The sequence below is a fragment of the Ambystoma mexicanum genome, chromosome 5p (assembly GCF_040938575.1).
Source record: "Ambystoma mexicanum isolate Mex_15411 chromosome 5p, UKY_AmexF1_1, whole genome shotgun sequence".
Classification (NCBI taxonomy): domain Eukaryota; kingdom Metazoa; phylum Chordata; class Amphibia; order Caudata; family Ambystomatidae; genus Ambystoma; species Ambystoma mexicanum.
This window is the reverse complement of record NC_090930.1, coordinates 130,389,928-130,409,118: the sequence shown is the minus strand read 5'-3', so window position 1 is coordinate 130,409,118 and position 19,191 is coordinate 130,389,928. Positions and strand designations below refer to the sequence as shown.

The 19,191-nt window shown below is 44.7% G+C and overlaps 1 protein-coding gene across 1 annotated transcript in view; it reads left to right on the top strand.

Moving 5' to 3' along the window:
- Positions 1-19,191, top strand: part of LOC138480782 (relaxin receptor 1-like) — a 583,697-nt gene that overhangs the window by 107,129 nt on the left and 457,377 nt on the right. Inside the window, exons 6-7 of the mRNA XM_069612524.1 lie at positions 11,977-12,048; positions 15,444-15,518. Coding sequence (XP_069468625.1) covers positions 11,977-12,048; positions 15,444-15,518 — 147 coding nt within the window. The remainder of the gene's footprint in view (positions 1-11,976; positions 12,049-15,443; positions 15,519-19,191) is intronic.

The window sequence follows — 19,191 nt, the reverse complement described above, 5'->3', positions numbered from 1 at the left end:
TGGCAAAGTTCACCTCTGTGTGCCCTTCCAATTCAACAACAGCTATCATTTTAACAAACAGAATGAGCATGGTTCTACCTGGTGTGAGAAACGTGAGTGTATACTCCCACGCGAACATTGAGAATGCCTTATTCAGGTGGCCTGGTAAAGGCTGATGCTCTGTCCCCAACCTTGGGAGATGACGGAAGAGAGAGGATCACCTAGATGAGGGAAGCTGAGGTGGTGCTCAAAGAAATACCCCAGGTGAGGCACAGTATTATACGGAGGAAAAAGGAGAGGATGAAATCCCTGAGGCCTTTGTAGGCTGTATGACATATACCTCCCCTCCTCTCAGTGAATTTCTCTGGGCCAGACCCAACGACCCCTCTGTATATATAGCTAACCCACTAGGAGATCAAACCGTGTTAACCTCGAAAACCCCAACTCCCAGAATCCTTTTTTTTCTGTTGTCCACCCTAATAATCCCAGTCTTTCTCATTTGTTTAGCAAACCCTACCAATCTCACCCTTCAGAATTTTCCAATACCGCTAGGATGAAAAAAATAATTTCCCATTAAAATCCTCCTTTTTACGACATGAACACTTTTACACAGCACAAAAGAGGACGGACAAACACCGGAGCCGTCTACCAGACATGTCTCACCACAAGTGTCAGGCAAAGTCAGGCAATTGACCTGAATCATACACACCTGGCGGCCCTTTCCCTTCCCCACAGGGATAAAAGGTTGTGTACAAGAGCACAATGCGAACAAGGCAGACCGCACAACAAGAGAGGTAACTCAGCACAGCAGTTCAAGAGGAGGAGAAAGACGGCGCAAACCGAGAGGGTGAAAAGGAGAGAAGCAACCTTGCCCTTTCCGACCAAGGTCTGTGAAACCTCTGCAGAAGGAATCGTAAGACCACGAACTGCAGCAGATGTCAATGGTACACAGGGCCATCTTCCGCTGATAACCAAGCAGGGGAGAGAAGCTTGTCACTGTGGTACTGACCTTGACTTCAGAGACAAGAAAAGCCAAGCAGTTGATCACAGCCAGTGAGTTGAGGGGAGAGCCGATAATAAACCAAACTGTGTTTGAATGCAAGTAGCAAACGGCTCATTGAACTGTGAAAATACAAAGAACTGTTGATACCAGAGGGGGAAACCTGCAACAGAGGAGTCGGGCACCACGTGGGTGCTCACTCAGGAAACTTTGGGCGATTAGCGAAATTGGAAAAACTACAGTTGCCAGAAGGCCTTGTGAAAAGCGAGAAAGGAGTCAAAGTGGTCATACAGGGCTCCAGTAAATCCCTCTGTTAAGGGAAGTGAATTCCGTATTGTAACAAATAATTGAGAAAATGTGCGATTGAAAAAGTTGGCAAGAGTGAACCTGAAGGAGGGATGCCAGAAAACCGGGGCAAAGTCTAAAATCCAGATATGCAGTGTTTTAGAAAAGAGACTCAACCACTGAAGGATCTGAGAGCGGAACTGTTGGCTTGTGCTGAGAAAGCTCGAGCGTGTGCTGTGCTCAGGAATCCTACCTTGTACCATGCTTAAAACGTGGGTAAGAGAGACCCCAACTACCGCATCCTGACTTATTATTTGTGAACACTTCCTTCTTTCTTGTGAACATTGTCCCACACTTCTTTTTGTATTAAGCGTAAATACTGGCTCAAAGTTTCCGTCTCTAAAGAGCGAAATGCTGTAGGATGAATTCCTCCTCACAAGCTAAAATTGAAAGAAGGTGCTGTAATTATGCCACTACACAATCTTATAAACAAAACCCAAGGTGGGAACCTCAACAATCACTGGCACCTTGAGGTAGGGACATATAATACAACAACAGTGGTACCAGGAGAACGAGAGAAACTGAAGAAGGATGGCAGAAGGATGTAAGGATCAAATCATTATTTTCATTTTATTTAGATTTGTATAAGAAACATAGAACCTTTTAATCAATTCTTAAAAAACATTTTACTAATCATGCATTCATACATTCACTCACTGATTGAATATCTAAAAAATATAAATGTGCTAAGATGTTACAAGAAATACAATTCATTTCATTAATACAATTCTTTACCATTATACTATTAATGGTTCTAAACAACCTATCATTGTTGATAACAGTTAATTCCAGACAAAATATTGAATATTGGTGCCCAAAAGTTTTGATCTTCTTTACGAAAAGGGCTTTCCAGTTGGTAAATAGTTTCGACTTGACAAATTCTGTGTGTCCTCATCAGGATAGGATGAACATTAACAACATTCTAAAAGCAAACAAACAAACAATTAAAACATTGTTTAAAATACATACTGCTGTCCACCTTCTATCAGTTTACCTCTCTAACAATATAAACCAGACATTAGCGGACAGAACAAATCTATCTCTAAGTCCACATGTAAATCCCTTTATACACGGTCTTATAAACATATTTAAATGTTTAGAACTGAAGTCTAATGTCGCCAATTTTGAAAAGACCACAACCAGCCAAATCGGTCTAGTTTCATATACCCATCAAAGCCCTAATTTAGCTAGGGGCTCCAGGGTTCAAAAGGAGTAAAATTACTCCCATGTTCCTAATCATCAGCACTTACCCTTTGTGCTAAACAGCCCACTCTATTCACACCCCCCGCCCGCACTAAGACATGCTTCAGAAAACAGTTTAAAGTGGAATCATACCTGCAAACCCCATTTGGTTCACCTAGTGGCTTGTATTCCAGTAGCCTCTGGTGTGGGTCTAGACCTCCCAAAAGAGAAAAATCTAAGGCCAAAACAGGGAATGGCATCAGAGTCTTCAATATCGGTAACAGACAACACTGACTGCCCATATTAGTCTCTCTGAGCAGAACATAGACGTATAGAAAATATACATATAGACAGTATATAACTTTGTTCCACAAATTTGTCTCCCAAGCTGACCCATTCCTAGTTAGGGTCAGGGGAAAAAAATTCAATTTTGTGGTCTTCTTTCCCTACTCCGCCGCTTACTGTTTGTTCACACTAAAGGATATGGTGCTGTCAATACAGCAGCGGTGAAGACGAAGAAAGCGTAAATCTTCTCGGACACAACGCTGCCTAATCAGCAAGAGTGAAGTAGAAGAAAGTGTAGCTCTTCATGGATACACGCCTACAGTCGCTCATGTAGCGATCTGTAAAAAAACAAATCAGATCAGCTCAATTATAAAAAAGCTCAGTTAAAATATCTGCTGCTTAGGAAAACCAACAGAAGCCTAACGCCGACCCACTTACCTTAGAGGCAACGGCGCTGTCTATACCGCCACAGAGAGGAAGAAGGAGATATAGCTCTTCTTGAGCACGGCACTGCCTGCGCAGCGGCGTTGAAACGGAGAGACGCGTACCTTCACTTATGTAGCGATCTATAAATAAACAGATCGAATCAGCTATGTTGCAAACTCGCTGCTGCTTAGGTGAACAAACAATCGCCTAGTGCCGACCCGCTTACCTTTCTCCCAGCGTCTCGAACCAATATTGTAATCCGCGAGCATCTGAGGGATGAGGACCGGATGGCATACGTCACGGTCCTTCTTTTATTTCAGAAATGTATCAAGAAAACAAACGACAGACCAATCTGAAAGTCCATCCAACGCGGCAAATGTGCCGCTGATTACGGGAGTCCTGAGCTAGAAAAAGGACTCCAAAAGCCTAACAAAGAATATAGTGTTTCCGAGAAAGTCAGTCACTGACAAACTGCAAGTCAGTAAGGCATTCAATGCAATGGAATTCAAAAAATGAATGAATTCTAAGAGCCAAAGAGTCTATCAGTAAATGGCCTCAAGGCAAAGGGACCTATACGCCCATAGAGATACAAATAAATATATCATAGGGCATGAAGGAACAACTTAGGATGCGAGAAAAGACTATTTGGCAGAACGGCCAAAGAAAGGGAAAAGGGGGAGGAAGAGACAGCTGTACAAAATCTCGACCTTCTCCCTGGGAAATGAGGGATCAATTCCATTCCTCTGTTGATTCAGGCCCCTATCTAGGCTGTTGGTGTGGTATATCCACCATTGTTCCTTCTGTGCTAAGCGTGCAGCGGTGTTGGCCGCATCAGTGCCAAACACTTTTTCAGCTGCCCACCATTTCAAATCTTCTGGCCTATGATTCAGTTCCAAAAACTGCATCATTAACGGAGCATTCTGCTGACACGTTCTGATCTTAGATTTATGCTCGCTTATGCGTAATTTTACTGCTCTAGATGTCTTACCAATGTAAGCTTTCTTACAAGGGCATATGATAGCATATATTACATTGGCATTAAGGCAGGTGGTATGATGCCTCAGTTTCCAGTCCCTTTCGTGGATATTAATGGTGGCAGTGGCAGAAGTACTGGGGCAATTTGAACAGTTACCACACGGGTAGTGTCCCATAACTGGTGGCATACCGCACGAGGCAGTGATGGTCGATTGACTATCTTGTACATGATTTCTGTCAGCCTTAGACACCCAGTTCTTAATATGTGTACCTCTTTTAAAAGCATAAATGGGTTTGGCCAATTTCAGCATATTAAGTTGAGGTAAGTGCCAATGATTCGATATTATCTTCTTGATTTTATTGTGTTGAGTATTGAACGTGAGGGCACATACTAGTTGGTCCTCTCCCAGCTTTCTTTCTTTGATGTCCTTTCTCAAAAGAACATCTCTATGCTGATATCTTGCACGTTTTTTGGACTGTTTAAGCAATCTCTTGGGAAAGCCTCTCTCTATCAGCCTTTCCTCAATCACTGAAGCTTGCTTACGAAAGTCTTCTACTTTGGTGCAATTTCTTCTGGCCCTCAGGAATTGACCATAAGGAATATTAGATTTCAGGGACTGGGCATGAAAGCTCTGATGATGCAATATAGTATTTCTGTCAGATTCCTTTCTGTAAAGGTCCACTGCAAGTACATTTGTATCCACCCTAATCAAGAGGTCTAAAAATGTGATCTCCTTGTTACTAGTTTGAATAGTGAACTTCAAGTTAGGATTTAAATTATTAATCCATAGAAAGAAAGCATTGTGATCCCCTTTTGAACTATCCCAGATGATAAGTATGTCGTCAATATACCTCTTATATAATTTAAGAGCTGATCTGAAAGGATTCGAGCCTGTCATGATGTTGGATTCCTCGAAGTCCCACATATACAGGGTGGCATAATTGGGTGCAAATGATGCCCCCATTGCCGTCCCCTTGATCTGCATATAGTCCATGTTCTTAAATCTAAATAAGTTTTTGGTGAGTGCAATTTCCAATAGTTCTACCAAGAATTCACTCGGACCTGAGATGATATCAGTCCTAGTTTGTAGAAACCTGTTCATAATCCCCAGTGAGTCCTCCTGAGTAATATTTGAGTATAGCGACTCCACGTCTAAGGTGATAAGCATATCATGGTCGCTATTGAAAGAAAATGCCTCAACAATTCTGATGACATCAGTTGAATCAGACAGGTAGGTAGGGATGTTTTTCGCCAATGGTTTCAAAAAGTAATCTAAATATTGCCCCACTGGTTCCAAAATGGACCCACTGAGCGAAATGATAGGTCTACCAGGTGGTGCAACCATGCTCTTATGAATTTTAGGCAACATATAAATTAGGGGAGTCCTGGTGTTCTTAGGGACAAGGAAATTGAATTCTTTTTCCGTAATGATTTCCCTTTCTAAGGAATCCTTCCCCAAACTTTCTATTTCTTTCAGAATACTCTGCGAGGGATCTCCCTGCAGTTTGGCATATACCTCCTGGTTATTAAGTTGTCTCATGACCTCAAGGTCATATTTGCTGGCATCCCACACTACAACTCCTCCTCCCTTAGCTGCTTTTTTGATCACCACCGATCTATCCGATTGTAAGTTCTTCAATCCTGCCCAATCATCTTTGGTAAAGTTAAAGCATTTTTTATCCAATCTATTGTTTTCTTTGCTCTCATAGATAGCATTGAAATCTCGAAGTACTGCCTTTTCAAATGTGGCCCTCTCTTTAGATATCATGTTAAGAGAGGGGGTAAATCTAGATGGCGGTTTAAATGGAGTGTTGGCCGTCCTCTCAACCGAATCTTTAGGGGAACCGCCGAAAAAATCTTTAAGTCTAATTTTCCAGAAAAAACTCTCAGTTCTCTTTCAACATCCATTTTACTAGGGTCCTTCATGGGAATGAAGGAGAATCCTTTTTCCAATATGGATATTTCCTTAGCTGTCAAAATCTTATCAGACAGATTGTACACGGCTGAAGGGGGGCTTATCTTCTGTACGCTCGCCTTCTCGTTTCGAACATATTGCCTAAAGGAGGTGGGCCTGTTTGTGGTGGAGGAAAAGGGAGTTCTTGAGGTGGATACGGTTGCATCGTCCCTGGAGGGGCAAACCCTTGTGGATAGAAGTAGGGGGGGTATTGAAAAAACATATTTTGTCTCCCTCTTCTACCTCCTCTTTGAGTCCCTCTGTTCCTTTGCCTGTGATTTTGTTGGTTGCCTCTCCTCTGTAACGCTCACCTGATTCCCGCAGAGGCGCCGGTCTTGACTGGGTGAATGCCGTATCTTCAAAGGTGATGTGTAACACACGGTTGGCTCTTTGGGCTGGACCACTGTGCACTGTATGTCTGACTCGAAGAGTAAGATGTCTGCAGATAGAAAATATGGGATTAATGAACTGGGGTTATTGGGTGCCTCTTTCCTCTTCCCTTTCTCTTCTCCTGTAGAACCCCAAAGGTTAACGCCCTCACCTTAGGTAAGTGAACGCCGAGCTCTCCATCTGCCTCGGGGCAGGGTGCCGTAACCAGTTTCTTCACTGGATAAGGGTGCAGGCCTCTTGACCTCAGAGGACTGCTGTCCGTCGTTAACTGCACGAACGGTAAGTTCCGGGCACTTCAAATGTCTTTTGTAATGATATCTCTTGTTTTGCAGGGTTCCGGCGATGGCGGATGGCGGGCTGATGAGAGTTGAGGATCGAACCCGTGTGAGGAATAGAAGCGCCTGGAAGCACATAAGTAAGCGCTTGTAGCCTGCTTCACGATGCGCACTAACTGTCCCTTTTATCTTGCAGGTACAAGTTCGGAGCTTTAGAGAAGCTGAAGGGTGCTGGAATACCCACTGGATTCGGCGTGGGAAGGAGTAATGGCACGTGAGTAATAAAGTTGCCCAATGTCTTTAAACGCACCTTCTTTTGTCTTTCAGATGCGGGATGCAGCGCCGAAGGCCTCCGGAGCGTGCGAAGAGCTGGTAAGCTTTTGTCTTTCAGATGCCGGAATGCAGTGCGAAGACCTCCGGAGCAAGCGAAGAGTAGGTAAGCCTTTGTCTTTCAGATGCCGGAATGCAGCACGAGGCGTTGGTGACAGCCGATGGACCAGGTAAGAGATGCGCTGCCACTGAAGACCGTAGTGCTAACCTGTTCTTTCTTTGTCTTTACAGGTGCTGCTGAAGACTGGATTCCAGGATGGTAAGCCTTTGTTCCCTTAGGCCCAGGATCAGAAGCAGAAGACACGATGAGCGTTCTGCTGCAGAGAATGCAGAATAACGCAAAGCAAGATTCATCCATCGGGTGTGGTTTAAATAGCCTCCTGTAGTGCTTAGGTGTCTCCTTCCACAGCCTCGCCTAGGTAAGAAAAGAGTTCCTGCTTTCCAGACGAGTTCCAGTGTTCTGAACCTAGGGAGTGGCTCCTGCCCCACCCAACAGGAAAAGTAGTCCCAATCAGAAGAGGATCAGGGGCTCAACTGGCAGGTAAGTAAGCAGCATGGTCTGCTGCAGGTAAGTCCACCCAAGCATTATGAGCCCGGCGCTTCCAGCGCTGGGACTGGGCATCTTTATGAGCCTGGTGCCACTGGCGCCAGGACAGGGTCCAAAAGGTCCCAATTGGGACTGGCTGGCACTCGGAACCGGGGTTATGGGTCTGCTTCCAAGGAAGTCGGGCAAGTCCTGATCTTTTGGAAGCAGAGATCATGACATCCTCCCTCTTTGGTAGCCATCCCTTTCATCTGATGAAGTGTCTGAGAAAGTGACCTTTTTGCGAATAGGTGCCCCTGAAGTATTATCTGGATCTCTCCAGTTGGCTGGGCCCTGGTAATTCGCATGTAAATAAGGATATGCCGTCTCCTTACAGAAGTTTTTTACATCCTTAATAATTTTCTCCATTTTTTTGGCAGTGGTGATTTTAATCAAATCTGTCAATTGATTTTCAATTGTTTCTAGCTTCTCTTTGATATTAACAATAGTGGAATCTGCCATGAAGGCCAATTCTGCTTTCTGAATCTCTTCTCCAACCGCCATGCTTTTATTCAGCGCTGTATTTATGGTAAGAAGCATCCAGTCTCTGCTACACTTCGTTCCTATACCGGAAAAGCCGTTTTTGTATTCAACGTCGTCCACAAAGAGACGAGGCTCATTGCAGACGAGTAATCCCGTAGGGATAATATTCTTCTTTAGGTATTCTGTTAGAAGATGACTGTGCATTTCAGTTCTAAATTTCTTTTTCTTTAATTGTAATATACTGTCACTAGTTATATTCAGATAATCACCAGTCACATTATCTAACTGCAATTTGTCAAAGAACGAAGGAATCTTAATGGCCTCCGCTAACTGTTCTTCACTAAAAGAAACTGAATCTGAAGCCGACATAGTGAGACCGGGTGCGACAGAGGGCAAAGCAGTCCAAAACAAGTGGACTAATAGCTCAACAGAGGAAGAAAGTCAAACTTCCGCAAGGTCAAAAGAGAAAACCCCAATAGACCCTGTTCCCCACAAAGCAAAGTGCTGCACCTAATAAACAAAACCCAAGGTGGGAACCTCAACAATCACTGGCACCTTGAGGTAGGGTCAATATTTTGTCTGGAATTACTGTCATCAACAATGATAGGTTGTTTAGAACCATTAATAGTATAATGGTAAAGAATTGTATTAATAAAATGAATTGTATTTCTTGTATCATCTTAGCACATTTATATTTTTTAGATATTCAATCAGTGAGTGAATTTATGAATGCATGATTAGTAAAATGTTTTTTAAGAATTGATTAAAAGGTTCTATGTTTTTTATACAAATCTAAATAAAATGAAAATAATGATTTGATCCTTACATCCTTCTGCCATCCTTCTTCAGTTTCTCTCGTTCTCCTGGTACCACTGTTGTTGTATTACTACACAATCTTATGCCATCACAGGGACTCTGCTTCGATTGCCCTCTTCTGTCCAAATGGCAAAGTGCACCACTGTGTGCCCTTCTAATTCAACAGCAGCTATAATTTTAACAAACAGAATGAGCATGGTTCTATGTGGTCAACTTCACCTCCGCTTTCGCAAACATTCAGAATTATTTCAAATTACTTCTTTCCATCCCCACTTCTCTTCACACAGGGCATGGGAGTTCCAGTGTCAATTACTAGTTTATTACCGGTTAAGCTTTTCAGTTTCTAAAGAGTGAAATGTTGTAGTACATATGCCTCCTCACAAGCTAAAACTGAAAGTAGGTGCTGCAATTATGCTACTACGCAATCTTATGCCATCACAGGGACTCTGCAATGGAACACGGTTGAAAATTGCGCATCTACAAAGACCCATCATTGAGGCCTGTGTAATTGATGAAACTTAGATACTGTTCTTATATCGTGCATACCTCTCATTGCAGCTGATACAATATGCCTTTCAACTTCTAAATAAGACAAGTTACCCATACATTTAGCTTTTTCAATTGCCATTAATAAGTCACACTGACCTACGCCCCCTTCCTGGAAGCGATTGATGGTGACCATTCATAAGTCACAGGGACCTACACCCCTGTCTTGGAAGCGATCAGTGGTAATTCTGATATTTAAGAAGATGACAGAAGTCACCCTATGAACTACAGACCGATATTGACCTGTTAGATATGCTAGAACAGCATATGTTATGCCAGGAACAGCTAGTTACTATTTAATGCTCTTATAGAAAATCAAACCTTTTTTACCTGAAGCAACTTGTGCTGCAAATGCGCAAGCTGTCATTTGCTCCAAGTTGTATTAGTGTAATCTCTATATGCTAAAACAACCAAACATATACACATGCTTCAGGTACTGCAAAATGTAGCTGCTCATATAGTTACCAATATTCCAAGGGATGCCATCCCTCTCCAGTCACTGCTTACCCATAAAACATATAATCCTTTTCAATCTCCTCGCTATCTCACATCGAGCCTTGACAGCTCAGAAACTGGCTATCTAAAAGAACAAATAAAATGGCACACGTCCCCTAAACCGCAAAGAGCGGCCACTAGATATTCCATTTTTGTCAAAGAAAGGCAAGGACAAGCTTTCCGGATATTAAATAGATGATATTAAAAGTGGCAAGAGCGAGTGACTGTACTGATAAGAGAGATGGAAAGTGCAGAATCAAAGATGACACCAAGGTATGAGCAGAAGATGTCAGAGAGAGAGAGACAGATGGCTGAGAAAAGAGATAGTAGATGGATGCAGAGAAGGAAGAATGGTAGTACCAGAGAATAACAGAACCTCGTTTTTAGAATGTTTAGGATGTAGATAGTGTTCTGACATCCAAGATTGCATGGCAAGTAGGCAAGCTAAAAGAGTTGGGTGAAGAATTTCACTGAAAGAAGAGATGGAACATATTTAAGGAACGTCTGCATAGCAATCATGATAAAAAGACCAAAGGAAGAGATCATAGAAGCTAAAGGAATTTTAGAAAGGAAGAAAAGAAGAGGACCCGTAGCAGAATCAAATGTATTTCCTTACGTCCCCTGCATGTACTTCACATGTATTCACGGAGTCACATTTTCTTCTCCTGTCTTCAACTTCCCCTAGTATTCACTTAGACATTACAGGGGGAGACGACCTGTACCTCCCTTCTTTTTTACCCCATATTCTACACCTCTGCCCCTCCTTGACCCCAAGCCTAACCTTTAGCTAACCTTAAATACATTCATTGCCTGTGAAGATGAAGACAAAGTAAAGGCACTGAGAAGTAAAGGTATGACAGTCAATATCAGGTGAAGTGATGCTAGACCCAGTAAGTGTAGGGGAATTTTTCTCGAGGTAATAAAGGGGGATGCCAACAGAACCTTGAGGAACACCATAAAGTAAAGGAAAAATTGAAGATAAGTGACCTGCAATAGAGATTAGGTAGGTCAGTTCAGTAGGCTAAGAACAGAACCATTCAAGACGCGAAAGATTAGAGAGGAGAATTAAGTGGTTAACGGTAACAAATGCTCCTGAAAGTTTCAGAGGGAAAAGCAGAACCGATTGATTGGTGTAGCTAGTGGAAATAAGTTATTTGGAGTCAAAGAGAGGTACTGTTTCTGTGGAAGGGAAAGCATGGAATCCATAGGGATATAGTGGCAGAAGTGAGATACAGACACACATTCATACCCCTGCAAACACACAATGTCATCCATTCACTGATTACACCCATCCATACTTTTAATCACACAATCAAATGTTTTACCCATGTCCACAAATACAACAGCCATCCGCTAATCACATTCAGAATCCATCTAAACAGTCACACTCATCAACTCATCCATCCATCTATCCATCCATTCTCCATACACGCACTCAAACCTAGCCGGCCATCCTTCTATTCATCCATAATCAAAAAGCAACATGCCATCCCTTTTGACCTTGCCAGTGCGCATTTGTTTCCATGGTGATGGTGCCAGCAAGGATTTTTTTTATCAAAGGAAAACACGTATGTGATGAGAAAACGTTGTGTTTGGAGCTCGGATGTGATTCTCTTTGAGAAAAACTAGCACCCAGGAATTTGGCCCAGGTACTAAAAAAGTAATTTGCTACCAGGCTGGAATGTACCAGACACCACAGACACTGGAGACCTTGTTAAACGCCCTCCCTTCACTCTCATCTTTAACTTGGTGGTTGGGCCTTTAACGCCGGTTATTGCCCGGTTTCCGTGGTTATTAATGCTTCAGCAAACAAAGGCTAAAACATGACAGTGTAAGCATTGATTGTGAGCCCAGCTGCTGCAGAGATTACATCCATGCTGTTGGCCAACCTTTCCCTACTTTATGTTTCAGGATTCTTGACAACAATCGACTGTCCAAGATTGCGCCCGGATCTTTCATGGGGCTGCATTCGCTGTTCTTACTGTAAGTATCACATAGTGCTCCTGATGCATAGCTTGATGGGTAGGTCAAGTGTCCAGACACAGTAGAAACCCTACTTGTCCAGTGTGTTCATTTACAGCCTAGGTCTGCAATCATGGCTCTCCAGATGTGTTGCACTACAACTCCCGCCAGCCCTAGCCAGCAGAGTAAATGGTGTTGTGTTGGTGGGAGTTGTAGTCCAAAACATCTGTCCAGCTGAGGGTGGCAACCCTTGATTTTTGGCACCCACAGACCTGCATGAGGCACAAGCTCATTCACCTTAAATTGTGAGGAGTCGAGCTAGCTTTAAACCCACCAGCTCCATGTGTGTGGGAAGGATCATTCTAAAAGCGGTCATGAAGCCTCAGGCGCTGGGGTGGGTGTGCAACTGACTGGGGGTGGGAGGGCAACACGCATTGGAGGAACTGGAGAATATTGCATGATTAGGATCTACATCCAGGTAGAAAAAGAGCCTCAAAGTGAGATGTATTAGCTGGAACTATAACCCACCATAGTTTTAAGAACGCTTGCTGAACTGGTGTAGCAAACATCCAAGTATTCATGAGCCGGACCATCATTCAGCCACGTGCTGCATTGCCAGAAAGAATAAGGAGTGAATGGGAAAGTAAAACTGTCAGGCAGTCAAGTCAGCTTGATTTGCTTTGAGGTTACCAAACTATAAAAATACATAAGGAGGCATACATGTGATAAGGAGGCAGACGCTAGGTAAGGAGGCAGACGCTAGATTAGGAGGCAGACGCTAGGTAAGGAGGTAGATGCTAGATTAGGAGGCAGACCCTAGATTAGGAGGCAGCCCCTTGATTAGGAGGCAGCCCCTTGATTAGGAGGCAGCCACCAGATTAGGAGGCAGCCACCTGATTAGGAGGCAGAGACTTGATTAGAAGGCAAACACTTGATTAGGAGGCAGACACTTGCCACTTGAGAAGGAGGCAGACACTTGTTTAGGAGGCAGACACTTGATTAGGAGGCAGCCACTTCATAAGGAGGTAGCCACTTGATTAGGAGGCAGACACTTGATTAGGAGGTAGACCCTTGATAAGGAGGCAGACACTTGATAAGGAGGTAGACACTTGTTTAGGAGGCAGCCACTTGAGAAGGAGGAGTATACTTGATGAGGAGGCAGACACTTGAGAATGAGACAGCCCTTTTATTAGGAGGCAGACCCCTGATTAGGAGGCAGCCACTTGATTAGGAGGCAGCCACTTGATTAGGAGGCAGACACCTGATTAGGAGGCAGACACTTGTTTAGAAGGCAGACACTTGATTAGGAGGCAGACACTTGCTTAGGAGGCAGACACTTGATGAGGAGGCAGCCAATTGATTAGGAGGCAGACACTTGAGAAGGAGGCAGACACTTGTTCAGGAGGAAGACACTTGATTAGTAGACAGGCACCTGATTGGGAGGCAGACACCTGACAAGGAAGCAGACACTTGATAAGCAGGCAGCCACGTGTTTGAGAGGCAGCCACTTGTTTGGGAGGCAACCTCTTGTTTGGGAGGCAGCCATTTGATGAGGAGGCAGACACTTGAGAAGGAGGCGGCCACTTTATTAGGAGGCAGACACTTGATAAGGAAGCAGCCACTTGATAAGGAGGCAGACACTTGATAAGGTGGGAGCCACTTGATTAGGAGGCAGCCACTTGATTAGAAGGCAGACACTTGATTAGGAGGCAGCCACGTGATTAGGAGGCAGCCACTTGATTAGGAGGCAGCCACTTGATTAGGAGGCAGCCGCTTGATTAGGAGGCAGCCACTTGATTAGGAGGCAGAAACTTGATAAGGAGGCAGAAACCTGATAACGAGGCAGACACGTGTTTAGGAGGCAGACACTTGTTTGGGAAGCAGCCTCTTCATTAGGAGGCAGCCACTTTATAAGGAGGCAGCCAATTGATTGGGAGATAGACACCGGATTAGGAGGCAGAAACCTGATAAGGAGACAGACACTTGATAATGAGGCAGCCACTTGATTAGGAGGCATGCACTTGATTAGGAGGCAATTACTTGAGAAGGAGGCAGACATTTGATTAGGAGGAAAACACTTGTGCAGGAGGCAGAAACCTGAGAAAGAGGCAGCCACTTGATTAGGAAGCAAACACTTGATTAGGAGGCAGACACTTGATAAGGAGGTAGGCATGTGATTCGGAGGCAGACACTTGATTAGGAGGCAGGCACTTGATTCGGAGGCAGACACTTGATAAGGAGGTAGACACTTGATAAGGAGGTAGACATGTGATTCGGAGGCAGACACTTGATTAGGAGGCAGACACTTGATAGAGAGAGAATATAGGGCAATCAATGTGAAATAAAATCAGAACCCAGATAGCAAAGAATGCAGGCAGCCCTATGGTTTTTGAATACAGACAATTAAGGTGTCCAGTTCAGGAAATTTGTTCTGTTTTATTTAGGAGTTCATAAAAACATTAAGTCCTTTTCAGCCTCCTCTCAATATTGTTAGAAAAGAAAAGGGAGTCGTAAAATAATAGATTGATTACACACAGTGTGATAAAGAGGGGTGAAGAGAATTAGAAACCCAAGTCTTTTGGTTGCTCAGCCATCAAGGCTGTAAGAGACTAAATACTATTTCCAAGGGGACCAGCCCTTCCCTGGCCAATGAGAGTCACATTCTCAACATTCTCAACGTTCTCATGAGACCCGCATGGACGTTCAGAAGTTGGTTTCTTAAGTAAACTCATGATAAAGGGAATACATAAGGCATGAGCGTTTCTATCCTGTTGCATTTCTATCTGAAGGCAACATTGCCAGTGACAGGGAATGATATTCCTGTTACTGACAAGCTGTGTACTGTAGCCATGTTTGTAGAGCGGTGACCCCAAAACCTGCATGCTGGGAGTCAATGTATATGTGAGCGTCGAGGGCTCACCGGAAAAGTACATATCCCTGATAGGGTAGTCTGGGAGTACTTGCGTTCGCTGGCCAGTACTCTTACTGCATGCTGGTATCCTTGGTGAATCGGGATGCCTACATTTCACTGAATACAATTTTACCTAAGGAGAAGTGACCGAATTTATTTCACTGAAAATGGTAGGTAAAGTGGTATATGTATAGTTCATAATAGGTGGGGTGTGGGGTAAGGGTATAAGTTAGGGTGGGAGGGATGAGGGAGGATGCAGGGGGTCAAGTAAAAAGTTAATTTAGTTTTTCGGTGAAATAAATTTGGTCACTTCTCCATTAGGTAAAATATGTTTGAATAAATTACAGACAGCCTTGTGAATCAGGTGTCTTGCGTTAAACTGATTCGGAGGCAGAGTGCGAGGAGCAACATAGATCTTGCATTCCGCTTGCAGCACGTATTGTGAATTAGGGGCACTGTGTGTCATCCTCCATAATAATCCTAGTTTTTTACTCTTTCTCCTTAGTGTCCTGCTCAACAACTCCATCAAAGAAATACCCCCAAAGGTTATTTGCTCAGAGATGCCTCTATTAAACTGGCTGTGAGTATTATTCATATTATAATTTCGATATATAAGTGGGCTGGTAAATTAGTGCAGCGAGTTAAATTATCACTATAGACAATTGTGTGCAAGCCACATTCACAGATTCGAATCCTGACTGGGTTGATCCAGCCGTTCAGCCTTCCCAGGTCAATAAACTGAGAATCGTTCCATTGGTTAATAACATCTTTCGGCACATGGAGATCGTTATTGACCTCCTCTCAACCAATCAGCATGTTTAGAGTGCATTCATTAACTACTGGTATTGACTGCATTCTGAACATTATGTATACAGAAGCAGACATTGAAACAACAATGCAATTTCCAGGTAAGATGTTTTTCAACAAGACACCTCCTCGCTGGGCGGACCTTCTGTTGGCTACAGATGCTATTTAGCACACCAAAGAAAAAGCTAAAACAATTGGAAATACCTTCACTTTCATGTAGACAAACCGTGTACTTACATGACACTGAATGTATGCTAATGTTAAACCTGTTCCAGTTCAACCAAGTTATAATTAAAATGCTTAACCTGTAAACGTAGTGCCATGTTATTTGCCTAGTACAAAATAAAACCACTTTTAATGCACAAACTTTCGTTATTTTCCTCACTCTTAAAGTAAACTTTTTACTTCAGCATCAATCGACCAAAACATGTATTGCCGACTGCCACCATTTGCTAATAGCCTTATAGACCTTGGGAGTGGCCATTATTGTATTCCCCAACCTCTGGCCCTCGGGCACTATCCCGTGATAATAACACTTCTCTCATTCTATAAGGCTATTTCATCACAGCGCTTAGAAGAGGCATGACTGTGAAAGGGGGAGGCGGCTGCAGGGAGTCTAAATCCCCTTGCTGGATAAGAGAATGTTATGTCATTGTATATCATATAGTTACATGTGCACATCATTTCCTGAAATGATCACTGCAGATTCTGTAACAAAGTGATGATGTCTCATATCTAATATGCACACAGGTTCATGAGTTCACAGTGCAAAGAAAACACAAATCTGCAGGGTGATAGTGCAGGCTGTTCAGAGCAACTTTGAAAATATAACTGTTTATATCAGCACCCCATAACCCAAAATTCACAAGTGAGGTCTTCATTGAAGCTGCTTGGATTTCTGTTCACCAACTTCTCCAGCTTGCGTTCATTTTATGAAGTCTATTTTGCACCTAATGAGATAGTACAGCCAGTGAACCCTACTGTACTTGCGTTATTCCAACTCTTTGTAAAACAGCGCCCATTGGGGGGCACCGTAGCCGTGAATAAGTGCACGTGGGAGCTGTAGGTCAGGAGTTTCACTGGAAGCACAAAGGGTTCAGGAGTTGCAAAACCATCCGTTTAAACGCTTTGTTAGTTTTGTTCTTTGACTATTGGCATGAGAAGTGAAGGCAGGAGCAACAAGCATTGGAAATGCCAATAGTGTTGGCGTTTGATAGTGTTCTTTACATTTTGCATTTATAGGCACCAGGGTGCAAGGAGGAGAGTGCAAAGTTTGAAAGGGGGATGCAATAAGGGGGGCAGGTGTGCAATAGAATGAGAAGGGGAATAGAGCAAGGGAGGAAGCCACTGATAGAGGGCGCCATCGATGATGAGCAAGAAAATGAGAAGGGGAATAGAGCAAGGGAGGAAGCCATTGATAGAGGTTGCCATTGATGATGAGCAAGAGAATGAGAAGGGGATTAGAGCAAGGGAGGAAGCTATGGATCGAGGGTGCCATTGATGATGAGCAAGAGAATGAGAAGGGGAATAGAGCAAGGGAGGAAGCCATTGATAGAGGTTGCCATTGATGATGAGCAAGAGAATGAGAAGGGGAATAGAGCGAGGGAGGAAGCCATTGATAGAGGGTGCCATCGATGATGAGCAAGAGAAGGAGAAGGGGATTAAAGCAAGGGAGGAAGCCATTGATAGAGGGCATCAATATGAGCGAGAAAGGGTGAGAGTGAGAGGGTAAGGAATAAAGTGAGAGTGTGAGAGGAAGGATGAGAGGGGACAGGGGGATGGGGTAAAGTGGGTGTAGATCGAGTGGGGATAGGGTCGGTGGAGTTAGAGAGAGTGGGTAGAGAGAATGGGTGTTAGCAGAGAGTGAGGAAGGGTGGGTGGGGCTAGAGAGAGTGGGGATAGGGTGGATGTGTGGGGTAGAGAGAGCAGGGGTAGGGTAGGTAAGGGTAGAGAGAGTGAGGGTGGGTGAGGGCAGAGAGTGTGGGGGTAGGGTAGGGGGCGGTAGAGTGAGTGCGTGTTAGGTTGGGTGAGGTAGAAAGAGGGGATAGGGTGGGTGGGGTAGAGAAATTGGGGTTAGGGTGGGTGGGGTTAGAGCGAGTGGTGGTAGGTGCATGGGAGTAGAGAGAATGGGGTAGGATGAGTGGGGGAAAGAGTGGAGGTAGGGTTGGTGGGGGTAGAGAGAGTGGGGGTAGGGTGGGTGGACAGTTGAAGAGAGAAAGTGGGGTAGTGTGCATGGTAGTAGAGAGAGTAGTGCTAGGGTGGGAGGGGTAGAGAGAGTGGAGATAGAGTGGGGTTAAAGAAAGTGGAGGTAGGCTGTGTGGTGGAGGTGGCCATAGTAGTGGGGGTAGGGTAGGCACGGTAGTGAGATTGGAGGTAGGGGGGTCAGAGAAAGGGTAGCAAGAGTGAGTGTTGGGTGGATGTGGTAAAGAGGGTGGGTGTAGGCTGGGTGGGGGTAGAGAGAGTGTGGGTAGGGTGAGTGGGTTTTGGAGGGGGACAGAGAGTGGGGTTTGGGTGGGGGTAGAGAGAGCATGTGTAGGATGGGTGGGTTATGGTAGAGAGATTGGGGGTAGGGTGGGTGAGTACGGTTAGAGAGTGGAGAGAGTGGAGAGAGTGGGGGTAGGGGTTTGGTGGAGGAGAGGGTGGGCTTGGTGGTTGGGGTCAGCGAGAGTGGGGGTACGGTGGGTGGGGTAGAGAGAGTGGAGGTAGGGTGGGAGAAGAGATAGTGTGGATAGGGTGATTGGGGTAGAGAGAGTGGGGTTAGGGTGGGTGGTTTGGGGTAGAGATAGTGGGGTAGGGTGTGTGGGTGGGGCTAGAGAGAATGGGGGTAGGATGGATGGGTGGGGGGTAGAGTTAGTGAGGTAGGGTGGGGGTAAGGATAAAGAGAGTGGGGTAGGATAGTGGGTAGGGTTAGATAGAGTTGACGTTGGTAGGGTAGGGCTAGAGAGAGTTGAAGTAGGGTGTGTGGGTAGAGGTAGAGAATTGGAGTAGGGTGGGTGTGTAGGAGTAGAGAGAGTTGGAGTAGGGTGCGTGGGTTGGGGTAGAGTGAGTGGAGGTAGGGTTAGTGGGGTAGAGAGAGTGGGGGATAGGGTGGGTGGCGGTAGAGGGTGGGGGTAAGTTGGGTGGAGGTAAGGTGGTGGGTGTAGAGAGAGTGAGGGTGGGTTTGGAGAGGGGAAAGAGAGTGGGGTTTGGTGGGGTGGGGTGGGGTAGAGAGAGCATGTGTAGGATGGGTGGGTGATGGTGGAGGGAGTGGGATAAGGTGGGTGGGGTTAGAGAGTGGAGAGATTGGGGGTCAGGGGATGGGTGGGCTGGGTGGTTGGGGACATAGAGAGTGCGGGTGCAGTGGGTCGAGGTAGAGTGTGTGGAGGATGGGTGGGGGTAGAGAGATTGTGGGTAGGGTTTTTGTTGGGGGTAGAGAGAGTGGGGTTAGGGTGGGTGGTTGGGGGTAG